Source organism: Euphorbia lathyris, chromosome 5 (assembly GCF_963576675.1).
Source record: "Euphorbia lathyris chromosome 5, ddEupLath1.1, whole genome shotgun sequence".
Classification (NCBI taxonomy): Eukaryota; Viridiplantae; Streptophyta; class Magnoliopsida; order Malpighiales; family Euphorbiaceae; genus Euphorbia; species Euphorbia lathyris.
In genome coordinates this window covers 63,882,224-63,899,266 of record NC_088914.1, presented here as the reverse complement: position 1 = coordinate 63,899,266, position 17,043 = coordinate 63,882,224, and the positions used below count along the sequence as shown (strand labels likewise).

The window sequence follows — 17,043 nt, the reverse complement described above, 5'->3', positions numbered from 1 at the left end:
GGTATGTGATCAAGTGTTTTAGAAAGTAAGCAGGCACCAAATTAGTGACCACCAAAATTCCAACTGGCATTGTCTAAGAGATACATAACAGCAGATTATGGTTTCCTCTATTGAACTGAACTAAAGGTCAGAGAGCATCCATAAAATGAACTAAAATTCATAAGCTTATGCAAACCAATTCTTTTTCCAGAATTGCACAATCAACAGCAGATAATCCACAGAATCAAATGCAGATGATATACAGAGAAACAAGTAAACAAATTTGTATAATTTAACCTCTATATGGTGATTGGTCACATAAATACATATCAATTTTATCCTCACAACACAAAAGAATTAACTCATAACAAAACTTAATCTATCTCCCATCTACAATATCTCCCATTACCCCTTCAATTCGAAACAATTAAAAAATTTAACAAACCTTCAAGTTCATCAGTTGACAGCATCACACCTGTGCCTAATCTCACCTCTCCTTCCAGTCTTGATCCCATGGATACTAAGTTTCTCCATAGCTCTAGCAAAATCCTTAAAGAACTTGTTCTGATCCTTGGCATACATCTCCACAAAAGCCCTTGTCCTTTCATCATAGTACAACCCATGATCCGACTCCAATAGCCCCAATCCTTTAGGCAAATTCTGGAAATACACATTATCAAATTTGTTTGGGGTCATTATATCATTAAAAACTGATAAAGTTGGATCCTTTGGGTAATTTTCACAGGCCTTCTGCAACCCTTGAGCGAATCTGGGGTTGTAATGAGTATCATTATATACATTACTTTTAAATTCATTGCAATGCGAGAAACCTATAGTATGTGCGCCGCTCAGCGCCACCATTTCTTGAAGGTTGAAACCTTGGGAGCTAAAAATTCTAATAATTTCAGACATCGACATCGTCGGCCTCGGTAGATTTCCTTCTACATAGGCGGAGTTAGAGATGCGATAATCTTTCCGGCCGAGGAGAACGTTGTAGAAAGGGCCGCCCATCATGGTGACCAGATCACGAGTGGCGACGGCGAGGATATCGGCGCAAGAGACGGTGTTAGGGCAGGAAAGCTCTAAGGCGGTTTTAGCACGAGTGATGAGATCGAAGGCGTCGCCGGGGAGGGAGAGGTTGATGTCAGCATCACGCTCAGCGGAGTTGAAAGGAGTGGAGGAGACGAGAATGGAGGCGTCACAACCAGTGTGGATGCAATCGTGGAAGAAGAGACGGAGAGTTCCGGCGGCGGTAGTAGGGCTAGAGATTTGCTTGTTGGCGACGGTGTCTTGCATGATTTGGGCGAATCTCGGACAGGATTGATCGTAGTAGTTGTAGGATAGTCTAGATTCGGAGAGGAATGCGAGAGAAGAAAGGGAAATGAGGATGAGGAACAACGATGTCGGACTTTCCATGGTGGTGTGGTGGTGATGTTAATCGCCGGCGAGAGAGAGATAAAGGAGGAGGTTTAAGCTGTAGTGACAGTGAGTGGAGGAAAGTGGAGGTAAGGAGTGTGCTAGCTGGCATGTGGTATCTTCGTAATTTTTTATGACCAATTATGTAATCTTTGGACCTAAATGTTGATGTTTTAGCTGTCATTATCCATTTACACGTTATTAGTCAATTCATTACGGACAGACAGAACTGAAAATACGCAACTGCAGAGTTTTATACTTTTTAACTTGGCTTAATACCTTCCAAGTCCCTCAAACCCCATTTCTCGTGAGAAAAGAAGTTTTGTTCCATTGGATTATCAGAACTTCTCCGTCGCTGAATCTTGACTTAGGACCATTGATTGGAACCCCCATAAACTTAGACCTGTGATAATTAATCTCCTCTCAATTTGTTTATTTGAAACAAATAACCTCTTAAATAGATTATTTCGAGAGTTTTTTTAACCGTTTAATTAATGTATCAGTAGATTAGTTAGATGTAGCAACTGATATTTTGAAATCTTCTCATGTAATATTATGTTGAATGTTTTTTGGGTTTAAGAGTTATTTGTTCTAAGTAAGCAATTTGAAGAGTTATTTGTTCCAATTGAACAATTTGAGGAGTTATTTGTTCCAAATAAGCAAGTTGGAGGGTTAGTTGTCACAAGTCTAAATTCGAAGGGTCAGTTACAGTATTGAGACAACTTGAAGGGATTAGGAAGATATTAAACCTTTAAACTTTTTTTTTAATTCATTTTTTATCCATGTTTGCTCCTTTCCAACCATTTACTTTATTTTTCCTACTTCGATTATACTTTTTTCTATTCCATATTCAATTATAGAATTACTAGAGTAATATTTATCTAATAAGTCTTATTTTGTATGGTTTCACCATTAGATTAATTTTCTAATTCATCATCCAATGGTGAAAACACACAAAGTATTGATACTTTGTCAAAAATAAAGTAACCATAGAAGGCATCATATTTTATTATTATTATATTAATTTTACATACCATTTATTATATTAAATAATATTTTTGTTCTTAAACAATCATTGAACCTTTTAAATAAGCCATTTTGATACTTCATATAGATTATCAAAGTTCATTAAACTTTTGATTGATCTTTTTATTTAGATGCATTAAGCCACATATTATTTATTTTTTGTCTCATTAATCTCTTGATGACCAAAAAAGTAATTTTGAACCTAAATCCAGTTAACATACTGTTATTCATTGCACCTGCATCCGAAATTTGTATTTTTTCACTGTTTGAGAGCAGTTTTGGTTGTATAATTTGGCTATAGGAAAACTGTAAAAAATATTTTTTTAATAATTTCAAATGCAGATGAAGTTAATAACGTATTTTTAACAGAATTAGATATTCACAACTTATTAGTTTGGTCATCAATGGCTTAATGAGATAAAAAAAAGTATTAGGGGCTTAATGTGTCCAAATAAAAGATCAATGGTTTAATAAACCAAAAAATGAAAGTTCAGGGACCTAAGGATGCTTTTTGCCATTATCAAAAGTCTTACTCTAAAAATAGAGTAAGGTTTTAGAGTACCACTGCGAGTATATTTTTACTATGAAAATAGATTATGAAATATGGTTGGAGATGACCTTAAAAAATATATAGAGTGTTTTAGATTCGATTTAAAATTTTATATATGAAAAAAGACAGCTTATTTAATAATAAATAGTAACAACAAATAACACAAGTAAACAACAAATAAACCAACGGACCCTAGGATTTTTACTCTTATTAATTAATTAATTGGTTTATATTTTTAATAATAAACTAAAATTCTAATTAATTAAACGACTTAATAATAAATGTTCACTATAAAAAGGGCGGCCCGGTCGCATTACGCGTCCCCGCTGAGCGAGGGTCCGGGGAGGGGTCCCACCACAAGGGTGTATTGGGGGCAAGCCTTCCCTTGCCAATTTAATTGGCAAGAGGCCGCTCCTAAGACTCGAACCCGTGACCTCAGGTCACACGGCAACAACGTTTTACCGTTGCGCCAAGGCTCGCCCTCTAAATGTTCACTATGTTTCAAAAAAAAAAATGTTCACTAGATTTTAAGTACAATTTTTTTTTTTTTGAGCAGATTTTAAGTACAATTTTAGTTTGGTTAAATAACTTCTCATTAAAAATTATGAAAAATATATTAAAAACTATCAAAATAGGAAAAAAAAAACTATTTTACAAACTTCACTAAAATTTTGATAAAATTAAAAATTAAAACTATGGTAATTTTATATTCATATAAAAAAACAAATAGAGGAACTAAAAAGTTAGTTACGATAAAACTTAAAAGACATTTTAATAATATGATGGACCTATGAACAAGTTCAAGTACAAAATGACAATAGTAAGAAATAAAACCTCAACCGGGTATAGGTTAAAACCTAATACAAAATCCAAGAAAATAACAAGACTACAAAATAAAAAAAGACCATATAAAGTACAACTAAAATAAAAAAGACAACAAATCTCATACTTCTCTTGAATCTAAATCTGCATGCAAGCAACTGCAATTCAATCATCATCATTTAGTTTCTTCCGATCATTCAGATCTGAGTTCTTTCTTTTGGTGCAACCTCAAATCTACTTATAAGATAATACGTTTCGCTCTTGGTAAACCTGAAAAAATGTGTAAATGGAAGAGTTATAGCAAACAAATACAAATCAAACGAAAAAATCCGATGAAAAATATAGATTTTAACTTAAAAGAAAGAAAAATACTGATAAAAGAAACTAAAAAAACAGAGACAGAGCCATATAGATGGGCAGAGGGAGAAGGAAGACAATCTTCTTCTTCCTCCTCTTAGTAGATCTAGTTCATTTTATTCTTGATTAGACTTGAAATCTATAAAAGAGCGAAAGAAAAATGAAGAAGAAGGAAGAATGGAGATGGGCGCCGACGGGTGTGAGATGGGAGGGCTTTTGAAGTTTATCCTTCTTAACACGATGGACTTTTTAGTATATTAGGTAAAAATATTGGAATTTTATACTTGTTTACCCTTTTATTTTTAAGGTGGAGAGAGTAAATTTAGTCTTCACTTAGAAAACATTGCAATTTTAAATTTTAACATTTAACAATTAATTTCTCCAAAAGAAAAATCTAACAATTCCTTTCAAACAAACATTTACCAATTAATATAAATTCTTTTTCTTTTCATTAATAAAAAAACATACAATTTTAAGTTTTTTAAGATTTTTTTGCTGATTAAGTATGAAATTGCATATGCTAATAAACATTAGATTTTATTAGGAAATTTTATTATTTTCTATTCATTCTCTCTTAATAATTATATGACTAATTAAACTTTTTTTTATAATGTAAACGTTTTTTTTATAATGTAAACTCTTAATAATAAAAGTTCACTAGATTTTAAAATAAAGGGTAAATTCCAAAAACAACCCCTGTGGTTTCACGTTGTTCAAAAAAAACCTCTGTGTTTTGGTTTTACCAGAAAAAAGGACTGTGAATTACGCCGTTACAAGAATTACGGAAATGCTGAAAACGTCGTTTAACTTGGTGACGTGGCAAAGGGTAGACTCGTCCGAATTTATTGGAAGACCTATATAAGCTCCAGAAGCTTCTCTTCTTCCCCCAATTTTCTACTTCTTCTCAATTTCTTCCGTCAATCGAAAACCAAAATTCAAGATTCCTTCAAATCACAGTGAGTAATTAGCATAATCGCGATTCTCTTGAAGTTTAGAATGTAAACCCCATAATTTGGTTTTATAATTTAGCCTAATTCGCGTACAATTTACTGAACCCTAAAATCGTGAAGAGATGAGTTCGTCGAATTCGTCCAATTCTCAAATTTCATTGGGTCAATGGCATGAATCAAACTGCTTCTATGGGATTAGAGCTTCAATTCGCCGAGCTTCAACAAAGTTAAATAATGGAAGGAGGTTCGTTGGTTGTTCGAAATATCCTGATCGAACTGCTTGTCGTTATTTTGAGTGGATTGATCCTGATGATTTAGAAGTTTGTCGTGCTCGTGTAGATGAACTCGAAATGGAGTTACGGTCTATTTCTGAGGGTAAGCGAAAGGTGGAGATGGAATTGTTGCAGGTGAAGGAAGAAAATGGAAGACTGAGAAAGGAACTGGTGCAGGAGAACGAAGAAAATAGAAGTTTGAAATCAGAAAATGGGTGTTTAAGGAAGAAATTAATTGTAATTGTGATTGTAGTGATAATTGGGTTGATTGTGATGCTGATTGGCAGTGTAGATAATGATAGTAGGCTAGATGGCAGATTTGGGTTGCCTTAGTAGTAGGCAAACTACAATTTGTAGTTCTCAGTGTATTGCCATTTACCTGTTTGGGTAAATGTTTGTGTGAAAAAAGGTGTATTGAAAAGCAAATGATTGTCTTGTGTTAATTATTAGCCAAGTTCATTGGATTGTAACTTTGTGCAACTTATTGGATATTGTTAATTGTTAGTCAAGTTCTTTGTCCTCTAATGTTGCAAAATTTATTAGCTTGTAATTTTGTGTTAATTGTTGCCTAAGTTCATGTAAAATGACTAGAAATGATGGGTTATTATCCTGCACATACACAAAATGACTATAAATGTTACTTGTGCACACTGAATATACCTAAAAACGTTAACAAGTTTATGTCACACATCTGTGTAAATAGCAAAGAAACTTAATTGCATATAATGCCAAACAAAAGGTCTTACATATCACATTTTGGAAATAACCTTAATTGTCACAAAGGTATTACATATACGGCATTGTAAAGGTACCTATAATGCCAAACAAAAGCTATACCATATAAGGTCATAAGTTTTGATCACCCTACACAAAAAGTAGTGCACCATAAAGGTCACAATTCCCAAAATATACAAAATGGTAACAAAAAGTAGTGATCCAATCTGCCTATTAAACTTCTTAGTAATCTTCAACAGCTCCAGTGAAAAGGCCATGCCTCTTCGCTAAATCAGCAAGGTTTGCAGCTCTTCTTGGTCTTTGTGGGACAGTTGGCTCTGCTTCAGTTGGGTTCACTCTTTTTCTGGATGTAGAAATTGTTGGTGCCATGAAATTTCTGCCCCTGCCCCTACCTCTGCCTCTGCCTCTCACAACTGGTTGGCTTTGTCCTCTTGTTGACGGCTGTGTTGGGGGTGGCTGTGAAGCATTTTCTCTATTAACAGCACCATCAGTTGCTCATTGATGTGTTGGGGGTGGCTGTGAAGCACTTCCACCTACATGTCCTTGCTGCATCAAGCAATAAATAAGTTACCATATTATTCCAAAATCCCAACAAAAACAGCAAAAACCTATATACTCCACCAACTTACACTAGAATGTACAGGGTTGGAAGTGGATGCATTAGTGGATTTTCTAGGCCTGCCTACCTTTCTAGGTGGACTACCCTGCAAAAAAGTAAATACACATTTGAATCAAAGCATTTAAAGGAACAATGGCCATCTAATGTTGATTATACAAACAGTATGGACTTACTTGAACTTGTTTACCACTCCTTTTGTTGGCTAATTTACGCTGCCTTCTTTGCCATGGGGTTTCACCTGTAATTCCAGCCTTGCAGCCCCTAGCATTATGGCCAAACCTTTGACATAAGCCACACTTAACACCACCTCCTATCCTGGAAACCTTATGGGGGTCCCTTGGTTCATCTGCCCTCCTATTCCTTCTCTTCTTTGGTCTTTCAGGCAGTTTAAGTACAACCCCAGCATGAATGTCAGGTAGTGTTGTCCTTTCCCACTCCTCTTGTGATGGCACAGGCTTGAACACATGTTGATATACAGCCAAATACGTTGACTTTAAAAAATAGTCATGCACATATCGCTCTGGTTGTTCTCTCTGATAAATGATGGCAGCCACTGCATGCTTACAAGGAATTCCAGAAATGTCCCACATTCTACAAGTACATGACTTATCCTTGAGATCAACAGCAACATTCTTTCCATAGTAATCAACTTCGTATAATTGATCCCCTGCTCTTGTGCAAAAACAGTTTCGACTCTCCACTTTTATCTTCTCAAACCTATTCTGGTAATTTGGGCACACATCTCCATTATAGTTTTTCATACCACTGAACTTGGTATACTGTCTTGCCATTAAGGCTTTCCTGATCCATTCCAGCAGACTAAGTATAGGCAACTCCCTACAAGGTAATATTTGGTTCTTGGGTTGAAGTGACTCCTTGCCCATGTGTGAGGATCATGTTCCATCACCCATTGATGAGCCGCAGGGTCAAATGATTTGAGTTTCTCCATATGATTCTCCCATAACTTCATAGTACCAGCTGCTGCAGCCTTCCACATATGATCTTTGTATTCAACCCCTTTGAATCTCATCTTCATGTTCTCGTACATGTGCTTGACACAGAAATGATGTTCCACATCCGGCATTAACTCCTTCATAGCTTGCACCAGACCCTATAAATTAAGAACAAACCATTAGTAGACTAATTATGGATTAACACTAATGATAACATTGAGATATTAACCCGAGGACTAAAAGGGATATTCACCTCAAGAACGCCGCGTAGTGATCCCCAAAGGGGAGCTGGCAGGCGGATCTCCACGGATCTGCTCTAAGAGATCCGTTGGCGGACCTATGAGGCGAATCTCTTCATTCACCTGATTCGCCACTATAACGGCTGGCCACCGACTCGGCCATAAAGATCATTAATGAATTATCAATTAGCTAACTGCCAGGTTAAAGATAACTCATAACCACCATTAATGGAGCATTAATGGAGACTTTCTAGTTTCCTGAAGGTTACAACTTCTCAGCTATATATAGCCTGATTCCCTAGGTTATCGAGGTACACATTCTCACAACCTTTGTCAATTCAGTTTGTTTCCTCGATTCATCTTACTGACTTTGGCATCGGAGCTTCCCCCCGTCGAACCCAACGACGCCCCCACAGGGACGGAAGTTGATCAGAATTTCTCTACTCGTTATCAATTGGTGCGGTGAAGGTGGAATCCTTAACCAAACAAAGGGTTTTTCGTTCACACTAAAAAACTATGACAAACGGAGATCAAAATCCCTCCTCATGGATTGAAACACCATTAGTGATGGCCGCACTGATTCAACTGCTCCTGCAACGCACGTCGAAAATAGTATGCCTCCAGATGCTTTCATCAGTATGTGTGCTCAAGCAATTGGAGAACGGTTTGGAACCGAGACAGGGGATCGCCTGCGGTCATTTATGACCCTCCCTCCACATTGGAGCATGGCGTCCACATCGACCGTATCATCTTGGCCTTTGTTAAGCTTTGGACCGGGCGCCCAAAGTTCTTCATTCCTTCAAGCTCACAACACGGATTCTATGATAACCACCATGACGTCGACTGGCGAACGGCAAATCAATCGTGAGTTATTTCCTGATGGCGCTGAAGGAAGTCAAAGAAATAATTCATCCTTACCGGGTGGATCCACGGGACCAGGATTAAATCTAGATGGACCCAATATTTCCAGGCGCCCACGGACGAATCTCCCCCCTGGCGGATCCAAAGGGCGAACACACAAAAAGCATAGAAAGGAGAAAGGCAGGCGGTCCAGGTCACCTTCGCCTCGACGACCGAGATCCTCCCATCATGGTAGATCACCTCCATCTACTGGTCATAGACGGAGTAAAAGGCCAAGAGAGACACCCCATCCAAGTGGGCCACCACCACCACCACCTTCGGGAACTGTTGGACACATCCCGTCAGGAAGCAAGGGAGGGGGAAACGGACCAGCTCCCCCTGGCGGAGGAGGCGGAAGTGGAGGTGGCGGAGGACGAGGTAATGGAGGAGGGGGCGGACGCGGTAACGGAGGAGGGCGTTCGCCATCAGATCCATCGTCTGATTCAAGTTCTTCTTCTTCTCCAAGCAGATCGCCACGAAGAGGTCGTCCCAGGGCGGATCCGAAAAATTTTGATGATAGAGTTAGGGCCCTGGTGCTCCGTATGAATGAAGAAAATGCCAGGCATAACCCGTTCGCCAATAGGGATTCGCCTTTCGCAGCTTGGATCGAAGCAGAGGAAACAGACAGAGCTTTTAAAATTCCCAATCTTGCAATATACACAGGAAGTGACAATCTAGAAGCTCACGTTAGAAAATATCGAATACTGCTTAGGCTCAACCATGCCACCGAGCCCGTGCTCTGCAAAATGTTTGTTACCATGCTGGGGGGCCCGGCCTATTTGTGGTTTCAATCTTTACCTCCAGGTTCGATAAACAGCTTTGATCAATTGAGCAGGGAATTTTGCGCTAAATTTGCCGGCTGTATTCCTCCAGTGGTGAAATCCGGGAAGCTTTTTGAGTTAAAGCAGAAGGCAAATGAATCCCTTCGGGAGTATGTGGACACTTTCAACCAGTTGTGCATACAAATCGTTGATGTGGATATCTCCGTAGCTGTGGAATGTTTCGTAAGAAATACCACCTGTAAGAGTTTGCAGGAAGATCTCATTCGAAAGAAACCCACCTGTATGGCAGAGTTGATGGAGCGTTGTAAAGATTTTATAGAGGTGGATGACATTCGCCGAGGTTCACCATCATCGCCGAAAAGGGACAAGGGCGAATCTCGTCCCCGAGATAGAGACAGAGACAAGCGTCAAGACTCTTCCTCTAGAAACAGGCGAAGAGATTCTAAGAACAAATCAACGTTTGTCACCTCTTTCACACCTCTCAATGCTTCTAAAAGTGAAGTCCTTATGTGGATCGAGAACAGTCAACACAAACGGAGCATTTCATACCCCGAACCGAAGGGAGGGGAGTACACCAATAATGGTAAAAATCCTAAAAACTATTGTAAATATCACAGGAAAAATGGCCACGACACTGACGCATGCTGGGAGTTAGCTCGAGAAATCGAGCGTCTCATAGAGAGGGGCAAATTGGATCGGTTCATCCAAACTGAAGGCAAGAGAGGAGATGGTGATAGACCCAATGAGGACCCAAAGAAGAAAGGAAAGGGTACCATTGATGCGGATTCTGGAGAATCCTCACTAAGGGATAAGTGTACCCCGTCGTTATCAAGTAATAAATTTCTGGTTTAAGTCCAGGTTATCGTCCACAGGATTTATTTCTGCAAGTATCAAGCTACTCGATCTCGGATGTTATCTAGGCTTAGGGGGTTTTGAGTTTGGTTTGTTAATTAATCTACTCCTAGGTTGAATTATGCTAATCCTAGCTAAGTTATCTAATTCTAACTAAATTATTCTAAGCCTAACTAAGTTACTCTACCCCTAATTGATCTTTCATTAATGAAACTATTCGAAGGAACATGGTATGAACGATAATAATAAAGATAGATTATCAAGTCTATTGAATAAAGACCTAATCTAAGTCACTTGTATTCAAGGCGATTAACCCTACTTACCCTCCTGAGGTTCCTAGCGCGTGATTCCCTAAGGCCGAAACTAGGTCTAAGGCTCAGTCTAGGCTCTGACTAGGTCAGATTCAGCTCGTAATATGTGCCTACTAGATTTTGGGGCTTTTGAATGAGTTAAACCAATTGAATAAAGCGTAAGACAAGAATTAGACAATAAACATAGAACAAAACAAGAGCTAAATTATTATTAAAGGCGAAGGTAATTGTCACAAGATACAATAAGTCAAGTTCGGCAACTGTATCAAAGAGTACAAACATGGAAAGATAAAAGGAGATACGAAAATCCCTTTCAGGGAACCTGTTTACTCTGCAGCCGGCGACTTGATCTTAAGGACGGACCTTGATAATTCCTCGGTAGAAAGCTTTGAAGGAGCTTCAATGGAGTTTGAGGAAGGTGGAGAAGATGAAGAGGAATTACAAGGGGAAAGCTAAAATAATTTACAAAAACGAAAGATCCTTAATTTACAATTGAAAATTCCTATTTATAGACGCGTCTCGGGCCTCGTTTTGACCTATTTTCGTGTCCAACTTCACACCTGCACATGCATAAAAACTCCGGAAAACATTAGTCCAAAAGCCAAATTGATCCGTCAACCGCTTATTTTGAGCAAACGCTTCGTTTGGTGCGACTTTTGACGGACCAATTAGCTTCAAAAGATAACGGAATTCTAATACGCATGCTATTTCGGCCGTATTTGCCTAAATTGATTACAAAACGAGCCTAAACGACGAAAAGTAAATAGAATGTTCTCAATTCCTAACTAACTCACACAAAAGCATTTAAATGCGAGAATTGCTCGCTTATTAGCCAAATAACTCTAAAAACCGTCCTAAAACCGTACCCAAAGATAGGGGTTTTTGACCCCTATCAAACCTCCTCGCACTTAAAACTTTACTTGTCCCCAAGTAAACTAAAAAAACTAAACCCGCCATCACAAGCAAGCTAGAAAACTTCCCAGTTTGACTAGGTGCTTGACACAATTTCGAGCATCTGTAATTACATGCATTCGGAAATACAAAGTAGAGACACGATATCCAAAAGCCGCATTTCAATTACAATAGGTCATAGTTTTAAGCAAAAAGGACACATGTTCAATTAAACGAGCTTGAGGAGATCGCTAAGTAAAACACCTCACCATAGGTAGTTCACTAATTCACACAATTTTTGGTGGCTAAGGTGTTTACTCTCGGCTTATGTTCTTGCTTAGGATTACGTTGATTTTGCACGTTCATCCGAGTTCCTCTACTATGCTATATGACTCCGATGATATCAAAAACAACCTCTAATTGGGGTTGTAATGTGGTTAGAGGGTTAAAGGTACAACAAAGGTTAAATGTTCTAGCGCTACAAAAACATAGTTAAAATGGCTTTAGCAAATATGAAGTGACTGAGCTTTTTATTCATCCCTTATTATTATTTTTTTTTTCTTTTTTGGGATGCTTTCTTGAGACGTTTTTTATTTTTAGGAACTGGGGAATGAAGTTTTGTTTCCCTTTTGTTCGTCTCTTTTCTTTTCTCTTTTTTTTCTGTTTTTCTTCCCCCTTTTTTTTCTTTTTGGGATAGTGATGCTCATTCACTTCTTAGCCTTTTGGCTTGCTACTGTAATGCCATAAACAAAGACAAAGCGCTAGAAGAAAACAAAGGCTCAGTTCGAGCTTTGCAAAAACAAAGGTTAAGTGGCGAACCAAATTATGGTTCGCAAAAACGGGTTAGAACGAAAGAAAAATCTACAAACTACAAAAAATGTTGGCTCAAAGGGGCTTCCTAGAGTGGATGAAAAAGAAAAACAAGGTAAAGAAAAGGGTTAATTCTAATGAGGCTGATTCATCGTTTATCATCTCAAATCATTGCATGTAGGTTCAACACAGTATTAGGTGCAAAATCTGTAATCTTCCACAAGTCAAAGCATTCACACAAAAATGTCAAGAAAAAGAGCTTTTTGATGTTCGCTCTTAGGCTCAAATTCAGCTCACAATTCTTTGGGTTTCAATTTTGTGTTTACTAGTTTTCCCCAAACTCAAGTTTAATATCACATGCCTTCAATTCTTAAGTTATCTACCTAAGTAATGATTTTAGCCTTTCATCAAAAGTAGGGTCTAAATGCAAACTGTAGCTCATGCTTTTACAGATATAAGAGTTGTGTCCTACGCCTAAACTAGTTGTCATGCAATTTTAGATTCGGTTCTCAGCCCTCAAAGATAAATAACGAAGTTTAGATTCGAAGGAGGTTCACGGTTTTAGGTCCTAAACATGAAAAAAAACATAAACAAAACCTAAAAACGCTAAACTAAACTAGACACGATGCAACAAAAATTTAAAATTTATACAATTTTTTGTAAGTTTGTCTACCCCTCCTCCTCACACTAAAAATATGCAATAAGTTCCAACATTGCATCATAAATCATGAAGTACGAGTGTAAAAAGTTAGGGTGGAGAAGACAACTTACTGATCAGCCGGGGGGTATGGCCAAGGCATGTTGTAGCGCTCGCAGTAGTCTGCCGCTACGTACTCAAGACCCGAAAGCCTTCGGTCCATGTTCTGCTCAAAGTTGTTGAACCGTTGGTCCATCTGCTGAACAATGTTAAAGGTTCGTAGGTTAAGATCTCGCATTTCTGCCATCATAGTGTTGATGGCTTAGAACTGGGCCTCCGTCCCCGGCGCTTGGTGTTCCCTTTGGTCTCCTGCTGTCGCAGGTTCTTCTTCCTCGGGTTCTTTGTCCCTTTGTTGCGGACCCCGTGCTCTTTTTCTTCCCCCTCCGCTGGAACTTGCTCCTCCAGTTGGGTTCCTGTTTAAGACTTCTTGAAAAGTAGATTTCCCCAAAAACTTGGAGTTAAGCAAAGTAGGGTAAATAGCAATTTCGGGGTTGTCCAAATTTTTAAATTGGCTCTCAAGCAGGTTGGTAACTAAGTGCCCAAGACCTAGGGAACCACGTTTTCTGCTCGTTTGGCTTGAGAAGCCTTCAAATATGGTCTTAACATTATCCACATGTTTGTGGTTGACCACGCACCACAGTATGAGCAATTCCGTCTTTGAGACTTTATTGCTCTCGTTTTTGCCCAATAAGTTGTGGGCCACAAATTTGTGAACAAGATTGAGATGTGGGTCTAGGAGAGCGACTGGGCTAGCAGTCTGGGAGTTAAAGTCTGATATGCCTGTGAGTTGTTCCCAAGCTATATCTTTTGTTATAGGCTTCTCAAAGTCTGAGATCGCCTCTGGGTGGTTATGAACTCCCATTAGGGCTGCTAGTGTGGTAGCATCAAGGCGGTAAGGTTTACTGTTTAGCCTAAAAGAATGCTTCCCACCGCCTAAGGGTAGCTCCTTTTTCCAAGTGGTCAAGAATTCTATAGTAAAGTTGTGATAAACCGGAGTCTGTGTTGTGGCTAGTCTATACCAGCCGTGGAATTTGAGGATTTCATTGAAATCCTTCTTTAAGCCTAGACTCGATAAAAAGGTTTGATCGACAACTACGTGTGTAGCAAGGTTTTGCTTGGAAAACCTATCGTACAAAATTCCCTCACGTTCATCAATAAGACCAAAGGGTGGATCATACTTAGCTTGGAGGCTTTCGTCGAACTCGACCTCAGATTCGGCTTCGTTCTCGACGACGATCTTAGCTTTGCCTTTCCGACCCATATTTCCTGAGGAATAGACCAAAAATGGAAGAGTTAGAAAATATTTACAAGTTTTAACATAAACCCCCAATAAACCATTCATAGGCAACAATCATAGCGTTGGGCACTTAGGGACCCTTTGGTCCCTAAGTCTTTTACCCAAAATTCACAAAATTCATGCAAAATTGAAGATACCCAATGACTAAAACATAAAAAGAATGCAATTCACAACTCTATTGACAAGTTTCTAACTATGATTTGAATAGTTGAACTTTGAGCTAAAATGGGGATTTTGCCCAAATTGAGCAATTTCTCCAAATATTCACAAATTGAGAATAGAAATCACACCCAAACTATAGATTAATCATTATGTTAACATAAATTGCAAGGAAATTAAGAGTTTAAAAGCAAACAAGACATTAATTTGAGAAAAGGAAAAAAAAAACAAAACTTAGGTTTTTCTCAAACCTCAAAAATTATCACCCTAAGCCAAAATCTAAGCCTATGAACATGTTAGAAATCAAAAATAGGTAAAGATTCATACCTTATATTTTGAATTCGGGTTAGAATGAAGAATTTGGGGGGTTAGGTTTTGAAGAAGCAAAAGAGGAAGGAAGAATGAAAGAATGTGATAAAAAAGAAAGAAGAGAGAAGGAAAGAAGAAGGTGAGGAAGGGGATGATGAGTCACCCCCCCCCTTTTTCTTTTCTTATTCTTTTCTTTATTATTTTTTTTTCTTCTTTCTTTCTCTTTTTTTTTTTTTAATAGAATGCGGGGGAACAAAGTTTGGCAGTATAAATAAACAAACGAGATCAAAATTCAATTAACCAAAATAATAAAAGGAAATAGGAGCAAAATAAAAACAAAAAGAAAAGAAAATGCAGAATCAAATTGTTCAAACTTTGGATTAAAAACCGAGGAGAACCCGATTTCTCCCCCTTACTCAATCCTTTCTCAAGATCTTTGGATTCTTCTCCGTTGTGCTCGGAAGAGAACCCTGTGGCCTTTCCTGCCTGTCCCTATTAATCTGAGCCATCTGATTGCTCAAGTCCTTGCAGAAGGCTTCGTTGTTGGCAAGCCTAGCTGAGATCTCCTTCAGAAGAGTGATCACTTCGTCAGATTCCTTAGGGTGTTGCACTGGCCCTTGATTTTTCTATTGGTATGGGGGCATGCCAAGCCCATGCTCTCTATGCTCTTGAACAAATTCGCTAGGAGGTCGGAGCACATTCTGATTTGAATTCCCATAAGAGAGGTTCGGGTGCTGAGGCCTCCTGTAGTTGCCATTGTTGTTGTAGGAGTTGTAGTTGTTGGGGTTACCGTTGTTGTAGTTCTGATTGTATCTCGGCTGCCCCCCAACGTAATTGACCATCTCCACCCCATCTCCAGCGAAAGGGCTACCTGCTTGACAATCCTTTCCATTATGGTCGCCGCCACAGTGCACGCAGGTGGGAGGTCGTCTAAGCGTAGCCAACAGTACATCCATCTTCCTACTCAAATCTGCAACAGCTGGATTTTGTTCCTGTTCTTCCACAGCAAATACCCGCTGCCTAGTGGGGCCGGCGAGCTTCTGTTCTTACCACTGCACACTCTTTCTGGCCAGCTCATTAATCATGTCATATGCCTCTGCTGCTGTCTTTCTAAACAAATCTCCACCCGCTGCGGAGTCGACAATGGCTCTGTTTGTGGGTGTCAGTTCGTGATAGAAGACGCTCACTAACTGATGCTTGGGTATGTCATGATGAGGGCACATGCGCAGCATTTTCCTGAATCGAGTCCAAGATGTGTGGAGCGCCTCATGCTCGGGTTGGTGGAAGGATGTGATCTCACCCCTGAGCATTGCTATCTTCGAGGGAGGAAAGTAGTAGGACAAGAATTCCTTCTCCAACCCTGCCCATGTCGTGATTGAACCGGGCTCCAGTGTTCTCAGCCATTCCAAAGCTTGCCCTGTCAGAGAGAACGGGAACAGTTTCAGTCTAGCAGCATCTTGGGGGACCCCATTGGTCCTTGCAGTGTCTGCGCACATTAGGAAGCGATCCAGATGATCATTCGGGCTCTCGTGTGCTTCTCCTCCAAACAGTCCGTTCTGTTGGATCAAGTGAATTATACCAGACTTGATTTCGTATGTGTTTGTCGGAATGTTTGGAGCAGCAATGCCTGACAGATGCTGATGTCGGTGGGGTGCCAGGATCTCACTCATTAGACGAGTGTCGCTCTCTGGTCCGGTGTTCTCATTGTTCCGTTCATTATCAGTCATCTTGATGGGCTCGATAGGCTCGATGATCTCGTCTTGCTTCAGCTTTCCGATCTGTTTGCTCCTGCGAAGAGTACGTTCAAGTTCAGGGTTAAGAGGGACAACCGGTATTTTCGCTGATCTCGTAGGCATACGCTGAGAAAAGATAAGTACAGAAATAAATGAAAGCTGAAGGGAAATCTTACAAATCATACAGGTTTGTACAAATATAAGAATGGTATAGGTAAACATATACAGACACGTATAGGTGAAGTTGATAGCTACATGTTCGTACAAACGAATACACACAAGCGTAAGTATAAACAAGGATGGTTATCATAAATGAGTATATATAAATAAGTGTATATAAACAAGTATAAACGGTATAAATACGTAATAAAAAGAATCATGATT

General features: G+C 39.1%; 1 protein-coding gene across 1 annotated transcript; it reads right to left on the bottom strand.

Moving 5' to 3' along the window:
* Positions 1–247: 247 nt before the first annotated feature.
* On the bottom strand, positions 248–1,529 carry LOC136231029 (peroxidase 31-like). The gene has a single exon (XM_066020257.1). It carries the CDS (start codon positions 1,393–1,395, stop codon positions 436–438), a length of 960 nt encoding a protein of 319 aa, XP_065876329.1. The 5' UTR covers positions 1,396–1,529; the 3' UTR covers positions 248–435.
* Positions 1,530–17,043: the final 15,514 nt, after the last annotated feature.